The 21,283-nt window shown below is 50.7% G+C and overlaps 4 protein-coding genes, 1 long non-coding RNA gene and 1 other non-coding gene across 15 annotated transcripts in view; 1 reads left to right on the forward strand and 5 right to left on the reverse strand.

Annotated features, from left to right (window-relative positions):
- STX5 (syntaxin 5) overlaps positions 1–9,494 on the reverse strand; it is a 29,540-nt gene extending 20,046 nt beyond the window's left edge. Inside the window, exons 1-10 of one of the 5 annotated variants that reach the window (XM_070457507.1) lie at positions 9,340–9,493; positions 8,412–8,897; positions 7,362–7,432; positions 7,142–7,197; positions 6,953–7,023; positions 2,227–2,343; positions 2,093–2,149; positions 1,853–1,934; positions 729–835; positions 441–562 (exon numbers count right to left, since the gene is read on the reverse strand). In XM_070457507.1, coding sequence (XP_070313608.1) covers positions 441–562; positions 729–835; positions 1,853–1,934; positions 2,093–2,149; positions 2,227–2,343; positions 6,953–7,023; positions 7,142–7,197; positions 7,362–7,432; positions 8,412–8,636 — 908 coding nt within the window. In that variant the 5' untranslated portion in view covers positions 8,637–8,897; positions 9,340–9,493. Of the gene's footprint in view, positions 1–440; positions 563–728; positions 836–1,852; positions 1,935–2,092; positions 2,150–2,226; positions 2,344–6,952; positions 7,024–7,141; positions 7,198–7,361; positions 7,433–8,411; positions 9,274–9,339 lie in introns of those variants that run through there. The other 4 variants (XM_070457510.1, XM_020899587.2, XM_070457508.1 and 1 more) reach the window with 4 other exon arrangements.
- LOC110140907 (large ribosomal subunit protein P1) lies at positions 882–1,438 on the forward strand. The gene has a single exon (XM_070457512.1). The coding sequence runs from the start codon at positions 1,022–1,024 to the stop codon at positions 1,364–1,366; it is 345 nt and encodes a 114-aa protein (XP_070313613.1). The 5' UTR covers positions 882–1,021; the 3' UTR covers positions 1,367–1,438.
- Positions 9,495–9,725: 231 nt separating the features above from the next.
- Positions 9,726–10,236, reverse strand: TEX54 (testis expressed 54). The gene is given in 2 exon segments (XM_070457511.1): positions 9,726–10,000; positions 10,003–10,236. Coding segments are annotated over 2 exon segments (378 nt in total). The 5' UTR covers positions 10,163–10,236; the 3' UTR covers positions 9,726–9,782.
- Positions 10,237–10,303: 67 nt separating this feature from the next.
- On the reverse strand, positions 10,304–18,028 carry WDR74 (WD repeat domain 74). Of its 6 annotated transcripts, XM_070457502.1 has the most exons (13): positions 17,666–18,028; positions 17,004–17,059; positions 16,279–16,404; positions 16,091–16,197; positions 15,888–16,009; positions 13,760–13,835; positions 13,478–13,624; positions 13,210–13,311; positions 11,817–11,917; positions 11,669–11,724; positions 11,183–11,328; positions 11,025–11,099; positions 10,304–10,528 (listed from the first exon to the last, which is right to left on the reverse strand). In XM_070457502.1, the coding sequence occupies exons 3-13, from the start codon at positions 16,340–16,342 to the stop codon at positions 10,346–10,348; spliced, it is 1,179 nt and encodes a 392-aa protein (XP_070313603.1). In that variant the 5' UTR covers positions 16,343–16,404; positions 17,004–17,059; positions 17,666–18,028; the 3' UTR covers positions 10,304–10,345. The 6 variants fall into 6 exon arrangements, with proteins under 6 accessions (XP_070313603.1, XP_070313605.1, XP_070313602.1 ...); XM_070457504.1 differs by having other exon boundaries at positions 10,304–10,525; positions 16,279–17,059; XM_070457501.1 differs by having other exon boundaries at positions 16,279–17,059.
- Positions 18,029–18,589: 561 nt separating this feature from the next.
- On the reverse strand, positions 18,590–20,137 carry LOC139031875 (uncharacterized). Its single transcript, XR_011484379.1, has 3 exons — positions 19,779–20,137; positions 19,433–19,554; positions 18,590–19,340 (listed from the first exon to the last, which is right to left on the reverse strand). It is a non-coding gene; the product is annotated as an uncharacterized lncRNA (long non-coding RNA).
- On the reverse strand, positions 18,603–18,793 carry LOC139031931 (U2 spliceosomal RNA). The gene has a single exon (XR_011484484.1). It is a non-coding gene; the product is annotated as a U2 spliceosomal RNA (small nuclear RNA).
- Positions 20,138–21,283: the final 1,146 nt, after the last annotated feature.

Below are 21,283 nucleotides of genomic sequence, written 5' to 3' on the forward strand. Positions count from 1 at the left end.
CTGCTTCAATAACAAAGCCTTCAGAGCAGCCTGCCCTGCCACCCAATCTGATATTCCTCCTCCATCACTTTCTCAACACTGCATCCTAGTTTTCAGTATTAGCCCTTATCACCACCTGAAAATTTCTTCTCAATTCTTTTTAAACAGTTGTCCTTACTCACTCTGTCGAATTCCATACTACAAAGTAAGTTCCACAGAACAGACTTAACTGTTCTATTCATCACCATATCCCCAGCACCTATGACAGTGCCTGACATGGAACGGGTGCTCACTTAATACTTGTGGTGTGGATGGAGACAGGTGAACTGGACCTTATGTGTGGACAGGATTCACTCTTCTCTTCCAAAGGGCATTAAGCTGTCCCTGGGGACCTTTAGGATGCCAATCTACAGGGAAGACAAGACTCCTGGTTTTGAGGTTAAAGAGAGAAAGCGTCTCACCTCTGAATGGTTTCTTCCTGTTCCTTAACCATGTGTGCCAACTGCTGGAAGATGGAGCCCAGCTCGACAATAGTAGACTCAATGTTCTGCATGGTGTCTGCCCGGCTCTGGATGTAAGAATCCTTCAGAGGAGAGAGAGCGTACATGAACACCAGGAGCTTCTGAGGGTGGGTCCTGCCTCTTCGGGACTTTCGTTTGCCATTCCACCCATGGCACATTCCAAACACTTGCTTGTGACCACACAGGAAAACAGGGGAGCAACTCCTCCCCACCTCAGAGCGTGGGTACCTGCTCGTCAATGAGCTGCAGCTGCTGGCTGGTCCTAGAGTCCATCATGTCAATGGCCACATCTCCAGAGGCTCGGGACTCCGCCCCCAAAACCACAGCACCGCCCCCTGGGGGGAAGAGAGAGGACATGGCACTTCTGAGCAGTTAAAAGGTTCAAAGCCGTCTCTTTCCTCTGCTGCCGCTAAGGTGCTCGGTTCTTCTGAGGAAGCTAAGGCCGTTTTGAGGTGAGGCCCTCACTTCATCCGGCGACTAGCACCGCGCCCGGCAGCCCCCACCTAGCACTCGCCCGCACCATGGCCTCCGTCTCGGAGCTCGCTTGCATCTACTCTGCCCTCATTCTGCACGACGATGAGGTGACGGTCACGGAGGATAAGATCAATGCCCTCATTAAAGCAGCCGGTGTAAATGTTGAGCCTTTCTGGCCAGGTTTGTTTGCAAAGGCTTTGGCCAATGTCAACATCGGGAGCCTCATCTGCAATGTGGGGGCTGGTGGACCTGCCCCAGCAGCTGGTGCTGCACCAGCAGGAGGTCCTGCCCCAGCCACCACTGCTGCCCCAGCTGAGGAGAAGAAAGTAGAAGCAAAGAAAGAAGAATCTGAAGAGTCTGATGATGACATGGGCTTTGGTCTTTTTGACTAAACCTCCTTAGTAACACATTCAATAAAAAGCTGAGCTGTTTGCAAAAAAAAAAAAAAAAAGGTTCAAAGCCCATATGCTCTGGATTTGAATCCCAGCTCTGACACTTACTAGCCTTGTGACCCTGGACAAGTCATTTAACCTCTCTGAGCCTGTTTCCTCACCTGTAAAATGGGGGATAATGATAGTTGCTTTCTCAAAGGGTGGTTTTGAGAATGAATTGACAGACTGTAAATATAACGACTAAGTGGAGCAAAAATACTAGAAAACTCATTCTTTTGAACATGATTGGATTCACCCTCAACAGGGAGAATGCTGGAGACTAGGTGCGGATCATAGATCCTAGGCATCAGGAGTGACCTCTGAGAAAGTCTAGGAACTTCCTTGACCCTCCGCTCTCCTACCCAACCCCTGCCTTAGGAAGATATCCTCAGACCCAGAGTCACTATGCCTTACCCCTCAGGGCTTCCTGAATCGCCTGTAACTTACCCAGATGGTTGGGTGCAAGGGGCAGGGCTGATACAGGCGCCCGGGAGAACTGCTCCCGCCGGCTCCTCTGCTGCTTCAGGTTCTGGGTTTGGGGAAGAAATGCAAAGGTCCTGAGGCCTCTGGAAAGCGGGCACATTAGACCCCCCTGGTGCCCGTGACCCTGTTGCCCTTGCCCTTCCCACTGCCCTCTGGGGCCCTCAGGCCCAGATTCCTATCCCCTCCTACACAGCTTCTTCTCACCTCTGTCCTCACTTCTAAAACTGACTTGAAGTCGTTGGACATGGAGGCCAGTTTCGACTGGAAGAGGAGGAGAGAGGGTCAGCCAGAGAAGACAACGCCTCCTCCCTTCTGCCGCCCCCTCTCCCTGGTCCCACCTGCAGGGAGACCACGATGGTGTTGGAATGGGTTTGCAGGTGCCGGCCGCTCTGGCTGCCCTTGGCCCTCACGAAGTCCTGAAGCTGGGCGATTTGTTTGTTGAGGCTATTGATGTCCTGGTGAAAGAGCCAACAGAAAAACTGAGTATCAACCAGGGATCCTCAGCCAGTATCTCTCCCACACGGACATCTCTGGCAGGGGCGGCAGGATGAACATACTAGCAGGGGTGACGCTGTCTCAGACAGTCAGACCAGAAGGGCCTGCTGGTACAGTCCAACCTCTGGAGGTTGCTCTGGCTCAGTCCCTGCAGAGTAGAGCCAGAAAGAGGTCAAATATGGCCTTGTCCGTTTGTTAAGAACTGAGTTGTTTACTCCCTTCACCCTACTGCCCTACCCACTACTGTGAAGCCCTGCTCATGACCACAGAACCCCTTAAAAGGCCAGAATCTCAGATCCAGAGCATGCTGACCAGCAAGCATCTGTGCTGTACTCAGGAGATGGGAGGAGTCCTAGAAACATCAATGAAATGGTTTTTATATACACAATTTCTTTTAAAAAATTACTACTGCAGGGACTCCCCTGAGGGTCCAGTGGCTAAGACTGCACTCCCAGTGCAGGGGGCCCGGGTTCGATCCATGGTCAGGGAACTAGATCCCACACAGCACAACTAAAGATCCCGTGTGCTGCAATGAAGATCGAAGAATGAATCTTGAACTGCAATGAATTTACATGCTGCAATTAAGACCCGGTGCAGTCAAATATATATATATATGGGCTTCCCTGGTGGCTTAGATGGTAGGGATGCAAGAGACCAAGGTTTGATCCCTGGGTCAGGAACATCTCCTGGAGAAGGGACTAGCTACCACGCCAGTATTTTTGCCTGGAGAATTCCATGGACAGAGGAGCCTGGTAGACTTTTACAGTCCATAGGGTTGCAAAAAGTCGGACACGACTAAGCAACTTACACACACACACACACACACACATTTTAAATTTATATTTTAAATTATTTTAATTAATATATTTTAAATTACTGTTCCAAAAGAGTGAAAGGTGTGACTTGTCGAACTTTATACATGAGTTAGTAGCACAGCCAGCCTTTCTACACGAGGCCAGTGGATCCTCTGCTTTCCCAATCCTACCTGCTAAGGGCCTCATAAGACAAGGGAGATGAGGACTGACCGGGAGTGGCAGAGAAAGCTTGCCCCAGAGCAGCTAGGTCCAGGGCAGGACCAGAGGAGAAAGAGGAGGGGGAGGGGAAAGGGGTCACAAATAGTTCAAAAAATAGGCTAAAAAATACTAGATCAGGCAACTTCTAGAATCCCTCCAACAGTCCCCTGAATTAGTACCCCAGCCCCAAGGATTCTCAAGTCCCCTGGGCAATTTCTGCTGCTGACAGCCATGTATCCAAAACTGTATTCCAGGTTTTCCCCCATAAAATCTCCTCCCCCAGGAGCTCAGAAAATGCCACTACTCCCCACGTAGGTGCCCAAGCTAAAAGCTTCTAAGTCACATGCTGACAACTCCTTAACCCAACCTATACGCCACAGCACAATGACAACGTTCACCAAGCATTTACTATGTATTCAGACTTTGTGAACAGAACAGCAGCCCTGGGTCTGATTACCATGCAGCACACAACTTGCTAAGCAGCTTATGACTTTCTCTTCAACTTAACATAGAAAGCAACTCTTTATACCCCACCTGCCCTGAAAAGCTATTCCGCCTTCCTCTGTGCCATTTTGGAAAATGGCACCACCATTCACCAGCTGCTCAGACGAAAAACTTAGCAAGTCATCCTCAATGCCTCCCTTCCCTTAATCTACAAGGAACCCACAAAGAACCCAGCTGATTCCAACATACACTCTGAATATGTCCACCCATTTTCTTCTCTAACAAAGCCACACTAGTCCAAACTGTCCTCTCTGTCGAAAATTGCCCAGAGCCTCCTAAGTGACGTTCCTTTCAGAGTCTGCCCCCAACAAGCTGTTGTCTACACAACAACCAGAGTGACCCTCCAAACCCAAAACAGGGCATGTATGTCATCCCCACTCTTAAAATCTTCTAAGAGCTTCCCACTAAATCTAGAAAAGAATCCACATTCCCCACTCCTCTGGCCTTACCCCACCAGCCGCCTTCTCACTGGCTGTGCTGCAGCCACACTGGCCTCTTCCACATGTGTCAAATGTATCAAAGTCACTCAGGCCTCAGGGCCTCTCCCTTTGCCACTCCCACTTTCTAGAATGTGCCCCCTCCAATCTTTGGATGACCAATTTTTTCCTTACCATTCAGGTCTCCATGCCCCTTCCTCAGCTAGGCCATCCCAGATCACCCAATATAAAGTGGCCCCTACCCTGAGGCACTCACTCTCCTTATTTAATAGGATGTCCCACCATCTGAAATTGTATCTGCTGTTTACTTATACACTGTTTTGGAGAAGGCAATGGCACCCCACTCCAGTACTCTTGCCTGGAAAATCCCATGGACGGAGGAGCCTAGCAGGCTACAGTCCATGGGGTCGCTAAGAGTCAGACATGACTGAGCAACTTCACTTTCACTTTTCACTTTCATGCATTGGAGAAGGAGATGGCAACCCACTCCAGTGTTCTTGCCTGGAGAATCCCAGGGGTGGTGGGAGTCTGGTGGGCTGCCATCTATGGGGTCACATAGAGTCAGACACGACTGAAGCAACTTAGCAGCAGCAGCAGCATGCACTGTTTGGTTCACCCACTTGGAAAGAAGTTCCCAAAGACAGGGACCACATGGGTCTTCTTTGTTGTTGAATCCCCAGAACCAGGCAGCCAAAAGTCACTCAGTAATGTGAGGGATGGAAAAAACAAACCAATGAAGCCTCATAACAACCCTGCAAGGTGTGTACTGTTATCACCACCTTTTTCTTTAAAAGGGGTGTAGCCTCCAGGCTCCCCCATCCATGTGACTTCCCAGGCAAGAATACTGGAATGGATTGCCATTTCCTTCTCTAGGGGATTTTCCCCCTTCCTTTTCCAGGATAAGGTAGCTTACCAACATCATAAGTGGTGAGCCTGGGATTTGAAGTCTGTCTCAATCCAGTCAGTGGTTACCTATGCAATAATGCTCCAACAGGGACTTCCCTGGTAGTCCAGTGGTTAAGAATCTGCCTTGCAAAGCAGGGGACTTGGGTTCAATCCTTGGTTAACAAACAAAGATCCCAAATGGTCTGAAGCAACTAAGCCAAAATGCCGCAACTACTGAGCACACACACCATAACTAGAGAATCAGTGCACTGAGAGGAAAGATCCCCCATGATGCAGTGATGGTTCCACGTGTCATAACTAAAATCCAATGCAGCCAAACACATAAATATTTAAAAAAGAGTAATAACACCCCAATAGTTAATGGAACCCTCTCCCATTCAGCATAGCATCTCTTCAATGTGTCTGCCCTTTGGCCTCTGCCATAATCATCTTCATACCGGACAACTGCACAAGCCTCTACCCTCACCTCTCTGCCCATTCATGCTCCAGGGTGTTTTTCCTCCTCCCACGGACATTCAATTTCTCATGTTATCCTTATTACATTATTCTGGGAAAGACACAAATCATATCGTTAGAGCTGCTATACCATTGTCTTGCAGACAGAACTGGAATCCAGGTTCTAATCGTCTTTGCAGCCCACACATTCAGAATGATTCTACAGTACTTTGCAAGCCCCACGATGATCTTTACAACCAGCTACCAGTCTACCTTTTCAGCCTCATCTGCTGCCATGATCAACAAGTACTGAGCAACGAATACATGCCGGGGGATTCTCAGGTGGTGCAGTGGGAAAGAATCTGCCTGCCAATGCAGGAAACACAAGAGACACGGGTTCGATCCCTGGGTCGGGAAGATGCCCTAGAGTAGGAAATGGCAACCCGCTCCAGTATTCTTGCCTGAAGAATTCCATGGACAGAGGAGCCTGGTGGGCTACAGTTCATGTAGTTGCAAGGAGTCAGACACGACTGAACAATTGAGCACTACACGCCAGACACTGTCACAGGTGTCTGGGATACATCCGTGAACAAAGAGAAAGAAAAATTCCTGCTCTTGTGGTATTCCCATTTGTTATTTTCTTTCTTCTTGATGTGGATGAGGTAAGTGGGAGGAAACAACAATAGACACAAGCTTTATAGAGACTTTCAGAATGTATCAAGTGCTATAAACAAGAAAATAGAGCAAGCTAAGGGAGATCAGAGTTGGGGGGGCTGGGGTATTAAACAGCAAGGTAGGCCTCCCTGAGCACATGACATCTGAGCAAAGACTTGAACTTTTCCCTTTTATGAGACATGCCTCTGCACACTGTTTCCTCTGTCTCAAATGTTCTTCTGTTACCTCTCCACAAGCCTCGAAACCAGCTCAGTTTTCACCTCCTCGATAAAATATTTCCCAGTGTACCCAGAATCTCATTCATCTTTTTGTACAATCTTTTCTGTGCCACTAGCTGCCTATTCATTGTAAGCGTGAGTTTATGGGACTGGATGTCTCTTCCAGACAATAAGCCCTTAAAGGCTGGTATCTGCCTCATAATGCTTCTGTGGCAAGTGTCCAGCATAGTGCCTTGTATGTGGTAGATGACCACTGACACAACGGAGGAGTAGGATGTTTGGAGTTGGCTTGAGAAACTTGCTTTGAGACTCTAGAGCCAGGGAAAAAGATGGAAGTGATCCAACTGGAATGCCGGACTCACCTGACTGCTAGTCACTCACCTGTTTGATGATATAAGTTAGCTCCTCAATTTCCACTGCCTTATCATCAAAGAGGGACTTGCGCTTTGCCACTGCAGAGACAAACAAGAAGCCACCACAGGTGAGGTCGGAGACCAGACTCAAGACAGTATGGTTCCTCAGCCCTCCGGCGTTCACTGCCCCAGCTCCGAAAGGTCCAGGAACACTCACAGATTGTCAGCTTCTCCAGCTTGGCAAATGTATTGCTGAGGTCTTTCCCAATGCGCCTGCAAATGAGCACAAGTGAGAACACTGTGGAAGGGAAGGAGAGGGCCTTGCCCACCTTAGCACCAGCACCACCAATTCCAGTCCTCGCCACCAAGGTCACCAGAGGCAAGACTACCTCTCCTCAGACACTGGCCAACCCACCACATAACTTCTCCCAACTCACTTGGCCATGAGGGTAAATTCACTGCGCTGCCGGACAGCACGCAGAGCTGGCTTGTTTGTCTGGATTCCATTCTGAAAGGCAATGTCAAAAAGTAAAACTTTAGTTTTTCCTTCCCACTGCCAGCTTTCACGATTCCCCAGGAATCCTCTAAACTCGCCCTCTAGTGCCAGTGGCATCCTCTACTGGCCAGGCCACACAAAACCTGATGCCACCACTAGTAAGTGGCACTTGTCTGGGGACAAGTGACTTGAACCACTCTGAATCTGTTTCCTTATATGTAAAATGGAGACAATTCTACACATCCCCTTTTGTTGTTGCTAAGGTTAAAAAACATAAAGGTTATAAATTATTTTAGCCAAATATCAGGTCCATGATAAGCACTAAATAAATGGTAACTAGTATTACCATTCCATTCCTCCAACCGGGGAATTGAGAGGATAAACAGGAAGCTCTTGGAGATGATATAGAAGAGCAGTTTAAACAACTGAGTAGTAAAAATATTTAAAATCACAATTACTCAGTTTCCACTTGGATTCAGAAAGTCTGGAACAAAACAAAGCAATCTAATTTTTTTAAAAAGCACTCCCAAGTGACTTTTATTAAAATTACTTTATTTGGAAAGTTTCTTTCATTTTACAGATATAAAAACTGAGGTCCAACTAGTTTAACTTCCATGTTGTCATGAAGCAAACTTGGTAGAATTATACTGGAATGAGAATTTAAAGCATTTGTCTCTGAACTAAATAAAGGCTCTTTCTAGAACCTGTTCCTTATCCAAACCAAATATACTGTAATCATTTCTCGCCCTGAGATATTCGTTCCTGAATAGCAACCCTAGATTCCTGATTAAACAAAACATCAACAAAGTCTGGATCCTTGCCTCTAGATTAGCTAGCCCACCCTTTCTTTGCTTGTTAGATCCTACCATCCCAAGCTGGACCAGGTCTCCATCAGGCTCCCCCAAGAATTACTTCAATCAACGGTGCTGGAGCACCTCCTCTCCCAGGTTTGAGTAAGACTCACTCTGCCTCTCCCAGTCCAGGTCCTTACCTGACGGCTCTGCAGGGACTTGCAGGCTGACAGGAACTCCTGGGTCCGATCCCGGCAGGACATGGTGTCGGGAGGGGGAGGGACCAGGGCCACTGGGGGGGGCAGAGGGGCGATGTCGCTGCTGCTACTGCCAGCAGTTGCAGGGGACAGGACCTGTGTCTTTGAGAGACCCAGGTAGACACCCTGATCCGTGTTCTTAGATCCGTAGCGTTTCCGCGGGATCATTGAGACGCATAACCTCGGACTGTGGTGGAGGGGAGAGTGTCATTCCCCAGGCAGCCTCCTTCTCCACCAATCCCCCGCCCCAACCAGCAGTTCTTCGGGGCCCCTCTGCACTTGGCACGGAGTTTCGAGCCCGAAGCCACCCGTAGATCCTGGGACCGACCCGCAGCTGACAAGATCCTGCTTCTCCTGCGGCCCAAGCCGTCCCCCTCCTCAGACTCTTCTTCCAACTTGGTTCCGGCGGCCACAGCGCGGGCCGAGGCCCTGAAGTAAGAGGCAGGGCCAGAGCCAGGTCCTGTGGTCCTGAGGCTCCAGCCCGTCCCGTGCAACTGCCCCAGGCCCTAACTGGGCCCTCTCGTATCCACTGGTTCCTCCGACTCCTCAGGGAGAAACGGGGACGGACCACCTCAGAGGGACACACTTCGGTGGGCGGAGGGGGGAAATCTCTAGGTGTTTATTTGAAGCAGGAAGTCCCACCCTCCCCTCGCCCAAGTCCCACCTTCTGGAAGACTGCAAACACTGATTAGCTAACGCCGACGTCCTTCTTAAAGGGACTTTTCTGATTGGACGGTGAGGTATTCGCTCACTCCGAGCCGGGCCGGCAGGACTTGCCCGCTAGTCCCTGGTTCCCTTCCCCCCGCCCGGCGCCGTCCCTGGAAAGAGCGGCCCAGAGCAGGCACGGCAGCCAGACCCTACCGAGTCCTACCTCCTTTCTGCCTCCTGCCGCTGCCACCACTGCTACAGTCTCTCAGATCGTCACCACCTCCTCCCCCTGGAGCCGAAGCCGCCGAAACCCGACCAAAGACTGGAAGCCGCCACGTCACCCACACGTAACCCCACCCCCGGTAACAGGAAGGCGGTACCACGCCTCTTAGAGCCCGGCGACCCGAGAGACACGCCCCTCCACCAAAACGCATGTGTTAACTCGCCTTCCCATTGGCTAGGCTACCCCTGTGGCCCCGCCCCCCAAGGAACTAAAGTCGGGGGCCCAGGGGACTGGCCAACCTCAGGAAAGGAGACTTAAAGAGCCCGCGACCTTGGTGGTGCCCGCGCCCTAAGTGCCGAAAGCCGAGGCACAAACGCTCAGGCAGGTACACGTTAGAAACTTTATTCTCTGAAGGCTGGGGAGGAGTGAGAACAGGGCTGGAGTCACCCCTTCTCCGGCTCCTCCTGGATCATCTCCTGATCGCGCTCCTGGATCCTGCTCGCCCGCTTTTGACTCTGGACCGTCTGCCTCCTGGTTGACCGAGCGGAACCCCGACGGCTGAACATGGATAGCCGCCGCCACAGCACAGTGATCAGAAGACTTTCGTTCGACCTGCGATCCCGTTGCTCCCCCGAGTCCGCATCAGTGCCTGCGAGGATGCGAGGCCGCTGAGTTCTACTTTCCCCAGTCCAATCTCCGGGTGGTCCAGTCCCCACTCCCAGCTCCCTGGGCACCCCGGTGTGTCTCTGGTCCCACCTTCTGACCCGGCCTCCTTGGCCTGCTCATCCGAAATCTGAAAGTCCTTGTCTTGGCAGCAGCCCATGGCCCCACATGCGGCCCTGCACTCGGTGCCACCCGCACCAGCCGCCAGGTTCCGGGCCCTGCTTTTGTGACGTCAGATACCCCCACCACCCCAGCTCAGGGAGCCGCCACCACTCTCCCATCACAAAAGGCAAAGTCATGGTACGTTTTTAAGGTGTTTATTTACAAAGTGAGCACAAGCTCTTCAGGAGCTGGTGGACCCAGGCCGTTTCTTCTTTCTCCGTCTGGCTTGGAGAGCGCCTTGGGTCTGCTCCCAATTGGGGAGCTTCCGCTTGGCAGCTGCCTCCAAGGAGGCCCAAAGTTCATCTGTCTCTGTGTCTTCTGAGGGCACCTTGTTGGGCTCCTGAGGCTCTTGCGGTTCATCCTGCTGAGTAGGAGAAGCCCTCAGGAGTCAGGTACAATAACAAACCCACATGGAGGAGAATCACTCCTCCAGGCACCACCCCTTGTCTCCTGCTCCTAAATACCATGCCCATCCATGCTCCTGGACTTCCCTGGTGGCTCAGCTGGGAAAGAATCTGCCTGCAATGTGGGAGACCTGGGTTCAATCCCTGGGTTAGGAAGATCCCCTGGAAAAGGGAATGGCTACCCACTCCAGTATTCTGGCTTGGAGAATTCCATGGACAGAGGAGCCTGGTGGGCTACAGTCCATGGGGTCACAAAGAGTCGCACATGACTGAGTGACTTTCACTTCACTTCATCCATGCTCCTGTGTTACCCTTGGCAATGACCCTGTCAGGACTATACCTGGCAAGTGGGTGGACAGTCTCAGGTCTAAGTTCCAGCTGCTTCCCTTTCCTCTTCACAGAGAGATCCTCACACCTGTACCCTTAGCTCCCACATTCCCAGACCCAAGGGCTTACCTCCCAGTTATCCCTGCCTGACAGGAGAAGGCAGTTCAATTGAGATTTGAGATAAACCTGCAAGAGATAAGGGACCTTAAGAGGCCAGGTCTGCTGAAACAGAAGCAAGAGTGGGGGAGGGAGGAGGGCACAACGAGCAGGAATGAGTGGTTTCTCACCTTATGCTCCAGGCCCCGTGGATTCCGGATCCTGTGTATCCTCAAGACTCTGTCCAAACCACAGGAGGCTAGTAGGGGCTTTGAAGGGTGGCACTGCAACCCTCGGACGCTGCCCGCCAGTCCCTTTAGACAGCTCAGCAGGCGCCCTGGGAAAAGGGGGCAGGTATCAGTGCTAACTGGTCAGCCAACAATCATTTATTGAGTGTTTTCTGTTCAAATCACTTTCTTTCAACATTTAATCCTCGTTTAACATAATGCTAACACGGCAGTTACCATTAACATCTCCATTTTTCAGGTGAAGAAACTAAGGCATAGGGAACTGACAGAGTAATCTGTCCGAGGTCACACAGCTTTTGGCAGAACCGGGACTGAACCTGGTTCTGGGGCCTGAAGGAGGGCTCAGCAGCCCCACCGCCCCTTGTCAGAGGGGAATCCTGCCCTTCCTCCCCACTCCTGCCCCCCTGCAAGGCTCCCTGGTCTACTCACCTTGTCGAAGGTCAATTTCTGCCAGCTGCCCATGAGTATTCCCCACAATCACTGAACTGAGGAGGAGACCAGACAGACATACACGGGTCGGTCAGCAGGAGCCCCCTGGAGTCCTCCCCAGGCCCCACTGTGCCCGCTACACACTCACTTGCCCTCAGGAGTGAGGGTCATGGCTGTCAGTGGGTACTCTCCGTAGGTGGCCTCAAGGACTGGCCTGCGCTGAGGGGAGGCTGGATCATAGACACGGACCTGGAAGAAGACTGAGGCATCACAATAGTACCTTTACTCTGCGTAGCCCCTCTGGCTCCTCTGCATCTTCACTTCCCCTCATCTGTTGTTTAGTCGCTAAGTTGTTTCCAACTCTTCTGTGACCCCATGGACTGTAGCCCACCAGGTTTCTCTGTCCATGGGATCTCCCAGGCAAGAATACTGGAGTGGGTTGCCATTTCCTCCTTCAGGGGATCTTCCCAACCCAGGAATTGAACCCAAGTCTCCTGCGTTGGCAGGCAGATTCTTTACCATGGAGCCACCAGGGAAGCCCCCCTACCCCGTACACTGCTTTTACAATCCACTCTTTCAGAGAAACTTTCTCATTTGAAATACACCCTTCTTTTCTGAGTGTTGAGGAGTAGAGGAGAGCTGCTGAGGAACATGAATGTATAAAGCTGAGAACAGAGGTTTCCAAGGCTAGGAGCAGCAGCATCCCCATGGTCTGCATGTGTGTATAGCGTTCCATCTATACTCCCCTCTCACGATGCAAGAGTAAGCTGGCCCAACTGTCAGAGTTGCTGAACTCAAACAGAGAAGGAAGTTAAGCCTGGACACGAAGGAGAGAGGAAGCCCTCATATGTTTTCTGAGGAGAACTGTATTACCAAGAGCAGACCTCAGTTGCAAAGCAGAGGATGCAGGGCAAATGTAGCCCCACCCAGTCCTGCCTAGGTCTTAGGATTTCAAATTCCCTGGTGGTCCAATGGTTAGGACTCCGAGCTTCCACTTCGGATTCGATCCCTGATCAGGGAGGTATGACTGCCATGCAGCGCGGTCAAAAAAAAAAAAAAAAACCCAGCTGAAAAGATCCCCAGTTGGGCTTTTCCTATACAGCTGAGGAGTGGAGACTAGATATTACAGATAATATTACTAGAGGGTCATGCTTGGGTCCCAAAGCAAATGAGAGGCTGCCATCAGGACCAGAACCCAGTTCTTTTGATACCCAGTCCATGTCTTCTCATAACATGGGCCCCACGTGATTCTACTATGAAGGGGACACTCCCTTCTCTCTTCCAGGTGGGAGGAAAAGGAAGAATCACAGTTCAGGCAACTCCTTCCTAGAATGTAGTAAGTGAAGGTCACTGGCTTAGCCACTCGACTGGAACAGATGGGGGAAATGGTCCTTCTTCTAGGAGCTCAGGGATGACAGAAGGATGGCGAGAAGTGTGGCTGTGCCAAATGGTGGGGACCACGCCTGCAAAGAGCAAGCTTCCTGTTTCTCCAGGAAGCTATGTGAGCCCAGAAAAAGATAGGGGTGAGATGTGTGCCTCACCTGGTGGTACCCTGTACAGGTGACGAGCCTCTGTGACTCTGGGAGGAACTGTATGTCCTGGTCCCAGATGGGAACCCGCAGGTCGAGCCAATCATTCCGTACCTGGTGGGGTCAGTAGATGAGGAACAGAGCTGGGAGGGGCTCAGTGTGTCCCTTCCTTCTGCCCTCTATCATCATCCCCTAAAACCCAGCCGGTCTCCAATTCATCATCAGTGGCCTTGACTCCTGGGAATTGGGACCCAGGTCCTCTCCACCCACCATCACTCACGTTCTTGGCCCTGAACAAAGGCTCCTCAGATCCCTGCAGGTCCCACACCTTCAGAGCATTCTCCTTCCCACCAGTGGCAACGATGTGGGGGCGTGCTGGGTCTTGGCGCATCCTACATACCCCAGGGCCCACCCTCAGTTCCAGGAGCTGAAAAGAATGAGAGAGGGGAGATGAGTCACTTCCAGATCCTTAATCCTCCTCCCCCCAAAGCCTTCATTGGCTCTACCCTGGGCCCCACCTTCCCCAACCATCAGGATCAGGATTGGGGGGGGGGGGGCTCACTGGGTCAGAGGATGCCTCCTTGTCCTTGTCATGCCAGACTCGAAGGATCCCAGAATCCACACATGTGATGAGGGTGCTGCAGGCAAAGCGAGGATAGAGTTAAAAGAGCAGGGGTAAATGGTGTTCTCTGTCCCAAGTCGACCCACCCCCAAATTCATATGAATTAGACTCCCTCCTACCAGCCCTGTTCCTAAGGAAGCCTCTAGGTAACTCAGGTCTGGGCAGGGCTTGATGGCTGTTATTTAATTTCCTCGTCAAGGTAATGGTTTACCAGTCTTATAAGTAAGGAAACTGAAGCTACAAAAAATTAAGATTTGCCATTTAGTTATAAATGTCAGAATCAGAGCTGCAATCAAGACTGTGATACTGCAAAGCAGAGTCTTTGCTATTCCACAGCTCCGCCTAGGGCACCTGGCCCTGCTGATCTTTCTTAATGTGCTCACCAGGAGTCAGGAGAAAGAGCTCTAAAAGCACTGAAATAGGACTGCTCTGGATTTAGTGTTTGGTCAGAATCAAACACCAGCTTCCTCTCTTAAGTTCCCTGTTCTGGGCGTCAAACCAGACAAGTCAATCTCTCACCAGGATCTGTATAGCCCAAGCCCTCTGCTCTTTCTCATATTTGCCCACTCTCCACAACTGGGTTCAGGCTCTGGGTTTTCCTGGGCTGTGGCAACAGTCTGCCAACTGCCCCATCTCCAATCCATCTCCACATTCCTGCAGGCTCACAGCTCTGACCACAGTGTTTCCTGCTAAGAAACCAATCATGCCTCACTACCTATGAAACTGCAGATTGCTCAGCCTGACACTTAAAGCACTTTACCTTAAATCCCAACTTAACTCGTCTATCTCATATTAAAATTCTTCCTCATAAGTTTTTAAAAAGGGAAAAAAAAAAAGTCTCCTGGGCTTCAACCCCCAGTTCAGTTCAGTTGCTCAGTTGTGTCCAACTCTTTGCGACCCTGTGGACTGCAGTATGCCAGGTTTCCCTGACCATCACCAACTCCTGGAGCTTGCCCAAACTCCTGTCCATCGAATTGGTGATGCCATCCAACCATCTCATCCTCTGTCATTCTCTTCTCTTCCTGCCTTCAATCTTTTCCAGCAGTTCTTTGTATCAGGTGGCCAAAGTATTGGAGCTTCAGCATCACTCCTTCCAATGCATATTCAGGACTGATTTCCCTTAAGACTGATTGGTTTGATCTCCCTGCAGTCCAAGAGACACAAGAGTCTTCTCTTCAACCCCCAAATGCTGTTTATCTTCCCTGTGATGTGCCCTGTAGCCTCACACCAATCTTTGGCCTCTGCTCAAGCAGAAGCCTCCTTCTAAAATGCCCTTACTCCTTTCCCCACCTGTCAAAATTCTACCCAACCTTCAAGGCCAAGTTCAAATATTCCTCCACCCCCTCTCACTGGATCCAGCCTTCCAGACTCACCTGTCAAAATTAACGTCACCAAACCTACACAGTCAGCTCATAGCCTCTCTCTTCACCTTCAGAAGAAAACTAAGCCTGCAACCCAGCATTTCCTATTCTTTACTTTAGGAGCTTTACCACTTTGTTGGTGGTTGTTAGCCCCCATTTAAAAACATATTCTAAACTTCCCTAGTGGCTCAGTTGGTAAAGAATCTCCTGCGATGCAGGAGACCGCCTGCAGTGCAGGAGACTTGGGACGATCCGCTGGCGAATCGCTCCAGTATTCTTGCCTGGAAAATCCCGGACAGAGGAGTCCGGCGGGCTACTGTCCATAGGGTTGCAGAGTAGGATACGACTGAGCGACTAACTCTTTCACTTTCAAACTATTAAATAATGTGCTCAGGGTCATCCAAAAGGTTATTATTCAAAAACAAAAACAAAAAAAACAAAACTCTGGAAGAAGCAAACTCTATGATGGCAGATACTGTGTTTGGTTTACCTAAGCCTTTGCATTTCGCCCAGTGCCTACAAACAACCAAGTAAGTGTTTCATAAATGTTTGTTATAGGAATGAACGGATGAAGGCAGGGAAAAGGTCCCTGTCACGCAGACCAGGCTCACATCACCTCAGGGTTGAACGCCATCACTCGGTCGTCCAGCAGGAGCCTCAACACTCTCGCTACGACCTGAGCGTTTCTGCAAGGGGCTTGGTCTTACCCGTCGACCTGGGCGAGGCCTCGGAACGTGCCCTCCCCTCCAGGACACTGCCTCTGGCCCTGGAACCTGCCTTCTTCGGTGCTGAAGTGCTTCACTGTCCCATCGGCACAGCCCACCAGGATCTGCGGGCAGAGGAGCACAGGATGGCGAGGAGAGCGAGGCGGCCGCGCCCCAGACTCCCAGCTCTGTCAGCGGTCGCTCACCTGTGTCTCGCCGCCCGCACCCCAACACAGGGCGCTCACCGCCTCTTCGCGCCGCGGCTGTCCTGACGCCGTAAAGTTCGCTGCCTGTTTGCGCTGAAGGTTCACTCCTGCGGGACACGGACATCATTCGCATCAGAGACGCGAAACGGTGACGCCCGCAGTTCCCGACGCCCGACTCCGCTACCCACCTTTCAGGATGCCAGTGTCGGTGCCAACCCACACATGGTTCCAGCGTGCAGCCGCAGCCGCCATAGCGGAGCTCGGGAACCCAAGGTTCACACTTCCGGCGCAGCGCCTGCGTCTCCAGCGTGCGCCTAGTCGGATACGGAGGAACTCCTTTTAAAGAACCGGAAGAGTAAAAAATACTCTCCCCGCCAGCTGGTTTTGCTTTTTACAAAAATGGAATCTGGAGACTTGTTTGTGGAGATCTGAACAGTAACTTGACCATTTTACATTTGGAGTAAAAGGCATACGATCTGAATCACAATATCGGATCCAGGCAGCCCTAGTCTGTTTCTCTGCTCTATAGCAATGTACATTTTCTGTATAAGAGAAGAAAACAGCTTATTTCAGGAACGATTCAAATCACTAATGAGGCGCATGGCTTCAACTTCAAGCGTAATAGGACAAAATGAACAAAGTTGGGGGAAATGAAACCGACGAGCTCGGTTTTGGAAAGTGACGGTAGGGGCGTTATTTTTATTTCCTCACGTTGAGATTTGTTGATGGTATAAAATGACACCATGGGCAATGAAGATCTACAAAATTAAAAGAAACAGTTCTTCCAAAGATAAGCTCGAACTTTAAAATCTCATAACGGCCCCGTTCTTAGAATGACTTGTCTGAAATAAGTCTTATCAGAAACTTTGCTGTTTGAAATTGTATCAGTAAGAATAAAGCATCCCATACTTGCCTGGCAGATCTGTCCTCCACAGTGAAACAGTTTTGATTGCCACCTTAGTTGGAGAACTGCCAATAAATTTCAGAGCTTAAAATTCCAGGCAAGCCGCGGGGTTAGGCCACGGAAACACCACAACCACCACTACCGCCCCCCCCCGCCGCCCCCCCCCGACCCCCGCCGCGCCCGCCGCCCCCCCCACCCCCCGACCCCCGCCGCGCCCGCCGCCCGCCGCGCCCCCCGCCCCCCGCCGCGCCCGCCGCCCGCCGCGCCCCCCGCCCCCCCGGCGCCCCCCCCGCCCCGCGCCCCCCGCGCCCCCCCGCCCCCCGCCGCGCCCCCCGCCCCGCGCCCCCCCGCCCCCCGCCCCCCGCCGCGCCCCCCCCCCCCCCCCCCCCCCCCCCCCCCCCCCCCGCCCCCCCGCCCCCCGCCCCCCGCCGCGCCCCCCGCCCCCCGCCCCCCGCCCCCCGCCCCCCGCCCCCCGCCCCCCCCGCCGCGCCCCCCGCCGCGCCCCCCGCCAAGTAAATCGGCAAAGTAAATCTGAACGGTCTCTCCCTGAAATACTATGATTTCCCTTTATGAGAAGTTCAACTATTTCTCTGCTCGGAAGTCTTCCTCACCGTAAGGCCAGGTGCACACCCAGAGTTTTCAAAATGAGGGAACTAGACCAGGAAACTTACCCGTTATAAAGAAAACTACTAAGCACTACTCAATATCTTCCCTACGGCAAATAACTTCTCTAATTACGTGCACGTCACCATTCTTAAAATTGTAGCTATTTAGTAGCTAAGTCGGACCCGACGGCTTTGGCGACTCTGTGGACTTAAACCCAGCCAGGCTCGTCTGCCAAAGCGATTCTTCAGGCAGGAATACCAGTGAAAATGAAAAGTACGAGTTACTCAGTCGCGTCTAAATCTTTGCGACCCCATAACTCCGCTAGGCTTCTCTGTTCATGGGATTCTCCAGGCAGGAGTACTGGAGTGGTAAACTATTCTCCTCCAGGTGATCTTCCGCGCCTCGCGGAATCGATCCTATGTGGCAGGGACTTCCTCTTGTTGAACCTCTTAGAAAGCCCCGACCGCGTCACAACTACCCAAACTACTACCATTATGTTACATGTACGAGAATCCTTAAAGAGCGTTCAAGTAAATTACAAAGTTACAGAAAGTATAAACTACTGTTTACTTAGCAAAGTGTCCGAAACACTGAAAAAAAAAAAAAACAACACTTTAAACATGTCATCGTGATCCACCGGTTTCGACCCAAGCAGTAATTGTCAACTTTTAAAGAAACTCAGACTCCCTTCATTCTTGTCTGTTCCTGCTGAAAGTTAAATCGTCGGGACAAAAACTGCACAGTAGAAACCAACACAGCGTTAAAATTCAACGGAATGTATAATTTCTGCTACCTGTTATATGTAATTCGCTAAGGAAACATAAACTGAAAAATAGCTTACCCCCCTTTCTGTTTGAAAAAAAACTTCCGTGAAACCCATAAATGCTACTACAAGAACTTTAAGTTAGTAGAGTAACTGTTGAAGCAGGTTGAGTGCGAGATACTTCAACTACATCGAGATCATATTGATTCTTTATTTGAAACAATACTTTATCCCCCCGAAGGGGGTGCACCGTTCCTGGAAGTACTGCAATACCAGGTCGATGCGTGGAGTGGACGGAGCAAGCTCCTATTCCAACTCCTAATCCCAAAAATCCATTTAATATATTGTCCTCGGATAGAGGACGTATCAGATATTAAACTGATAAGAACAGATACTACACTTGATCTTAGCCAAAAGGCCGAGAAGCGATAACCACAAGCGTCTCTCCGGGCCAGCCTTACTCTTAGTTTAGCTTTCACGATTGTGGCGACTCTTATGGCCTAATCATTAGAGCCTTCTCAAAGTGCAGTCTTGCTTAAAGCCAATTTTTCATCATTTATGATTCATAATAATAACTAAAATTTGTAAATAGACCTCAAATTGTGTCGTTTACTGCTTCTCCTTCCGGCTAACTCCCTATGTACTTTGCATAAACCCGCCCCGCTGCTTTTTCGCTTTCTGGGATTGGTCCCCATAGTAGACGTGATTTCTATGGCCGCCTGATGTCTTACCGTCGGAGACTGGCAATCTCTCCCCGCCTGAAGGGGCAGCAGAGCTGTGGTGGTCGTCAGTCTGTGGAAGCGGACGCAGGGCGGCGCCCCTCTTTCGGACATTTACTTGGAAAGGCCCGCCGTTCCTGAGCGCTGACTTTGGTGTCCAAAGAACCGAGTTGGGACCCCTGTCCGCCAGTTCCTGATTTGATGCCACGAGGCATGTTGCTTGTGCTTCCCAGGTGGCACTAGTGGTAAAGAATCCCGCTGCCAAAGCAGGAGACATAAGAGAGGCTGCTTCGATCCCTGGGTCGGGAAGATCCCCTGGAGGAGGGCACCACCCCCTCCAATATTCTTACCTGGAGAATCTCATGGACAGAGGAGCCTGGTGGGTTACGTTCGCAGAGCCGAACACCACTTTTGGGACTTAACACGCACGGCATGCACGCAAAGCTTGTTGCTTAGGCTCCTGTCTTCTCCTCTGTTAAATGGAGGAATAATAACCCGCGCTTATGGAGTGCTTGTGAGAACTGAGGACATGCTGCTCTCGGTCCAGAGGTGACAGTGGAAGTTGGCCTTTAGGACTGTCTTCCCCTCGCATAACGGGGCTCCAGGCTGGAATCTGCTCCTCCCCGCTCCCTGATTTACTGTAACATCCGCCCCCACCCCACTTACATCTTGCCGTTTGTACCATCCACTACCCACCGTTGGCCCCACAGCGGGGGAAAAAGCGGCCTCAGAAAAGCGTTTCGGAGCCTCCTGATTCCTAAACCCAGGAACCACCGGTGGGAGAGGGGATGAGGCAATGCAGGTCAAATTTAACAGAACCGGTTCTTTGGAGCTCAGAGCAAAGCCCAGCTGTATGAGAGGTATTAATGTCAGGCTCTTGCTGAGAAGGGACTTGAAGTCCTGTTTCCTTGGAAACTGTGTTAGTGTGAACACAGAACGTTCTATCTGAAACCTCCTTAACTGAGCTCTACATCTGGGTTGGAATTAGAGGCCGTGTCTCTGGAGCCTGGCGGGCTACCAATCGTGGGTTGCCAAGAGGCTACGAGTCTCGGACACGACTGAGCACACAGACACACAGACACACAGACACAGACACAGACACACACACACACACACATTCCATGCCTTGGTTGAGATCCTTCCAGCAAGAGTAGGACGTTCTATTTTCACTGATATGATTACAACTAGCAAAGTCTGATCATCTATGACTTTAGAGACTGCGGTTTCTCACACTGTGTACCTGTTAATAAACAGAAGCAATTTCTACAGGCTTCACCGATAAATCCAGAACCTCTAGGGAGAAGCCGAACTAAGGGAATGTGGTAGACAGAATAATGCCTCTGCATGCTCATGTCCTAATTCTTAAAACTTCTCATTATGTTACCTTACATGGCAGACAAAAGGTAATTCACATATATGATTAAATTAATAGTTTTGAGGAGAGATCATTCTGGACTGAGCTTCTCAGGTAGCAATAGTAGTAAAGACCCTGCCTGTCAGTGCAGGCGTCATAAGAGATGAGGGTTCAACCCCCCTGGTAGGGAAGATCCCCTGGACCCACTCCAATACTCTTCCCTAGAGAATCCCATGGATAGAGGGGCCTGGTCGCTAAAAAATCAGGACTGAGCAATTTAGCATTTGCATCTGCATTCTGGATTATCTGATGTGCTCCATGTACATAATCACAAAGATCACAAAGGGAGACAGGAGACTCAGTGTCAGATTGATGCAGCATCAGAAAGATTTGATAAACCATCACTGGCTTTGAAGATGGAAGAGGGTTGTCAGCCAAGCAGTGGTGGTGGCCTCTAGAATCTAGCCAAGGCAGAGAAACAGATTCTCCTTCGGAGCCTACAGAAAGAAAAGCAGCCCTGTTAGCATTCTTTGATTTTAGCCCGTTGAGACCCATTTCAGATTTCTGACCTCCCAAACTGTAAGATAATATATTTGCTTTGTTTGAAGCCATCAAGTTTGTGGTTCAGTCACTAAGTCACATCTGACTCTGCGACCCCATGACTGCAGCATGCCAGGATCTCCTTCCCTTCACTATCTCCTGGAGTTTGCTCAAATTCATGTTGAGTCAATGATGCTATCTAACCATCTCACTCTGTGCACCCCATTATCCTTTTGCTTTCAGTCTTCCCAAGCATCAGGGTCTTTTCCCCTGAGTGAGCTCTTGGAATCTGGTGGCCAAAGTATTG

This window comes from Odocoileus virginianus, chromosome 28 (assembly GCF_023699985.2).
Source record: "Odocoileus virginianus isolate 20LAN1187 ecotype Illinois chromosome 28, Ovbor_1.2, whole genome shotgun sequence".
NCBI classification, from domain to species: domain Eukaryota; kingdom Metazoa; phylum Chordata; class Mammalia; order Artiodactyla; family Cervidae; genus Odocoileus; species Odocoileus virginianus.

Bases quoted from the DNA above. Each gene is read 5' to 3' on its own strand.
- LOC110140907 (XM_070457512.1), top strand. From the start codon at position 1,022: ATGGCCTCCGTCTCGGAGCTCGCTTGCATCTACTCTGCCCTCATTCTG.
- WDR74 (XM_070457502.1), bottom strand. From the start codon at position 16,342: ATGGCGGCTGCGGCTGCACGCTGGAACCATGTGTGGGTTGGCACCGAC. The intron at 16,198-16,278 runs GTGGGTAGCGGA...CGTGTCCCGCAG, and splicing joins CGACACTGGCATCCTGAAAG to GAGTGAACCTTCAGCGCAAA. The intron at 10,529-11,024 runs GTAAGCCCTTGG...TCTCCTACTCAG, and splicing joins CAGGCAGGGATAACTGGGAG to CAGGATGAACCGCAAGAGCC.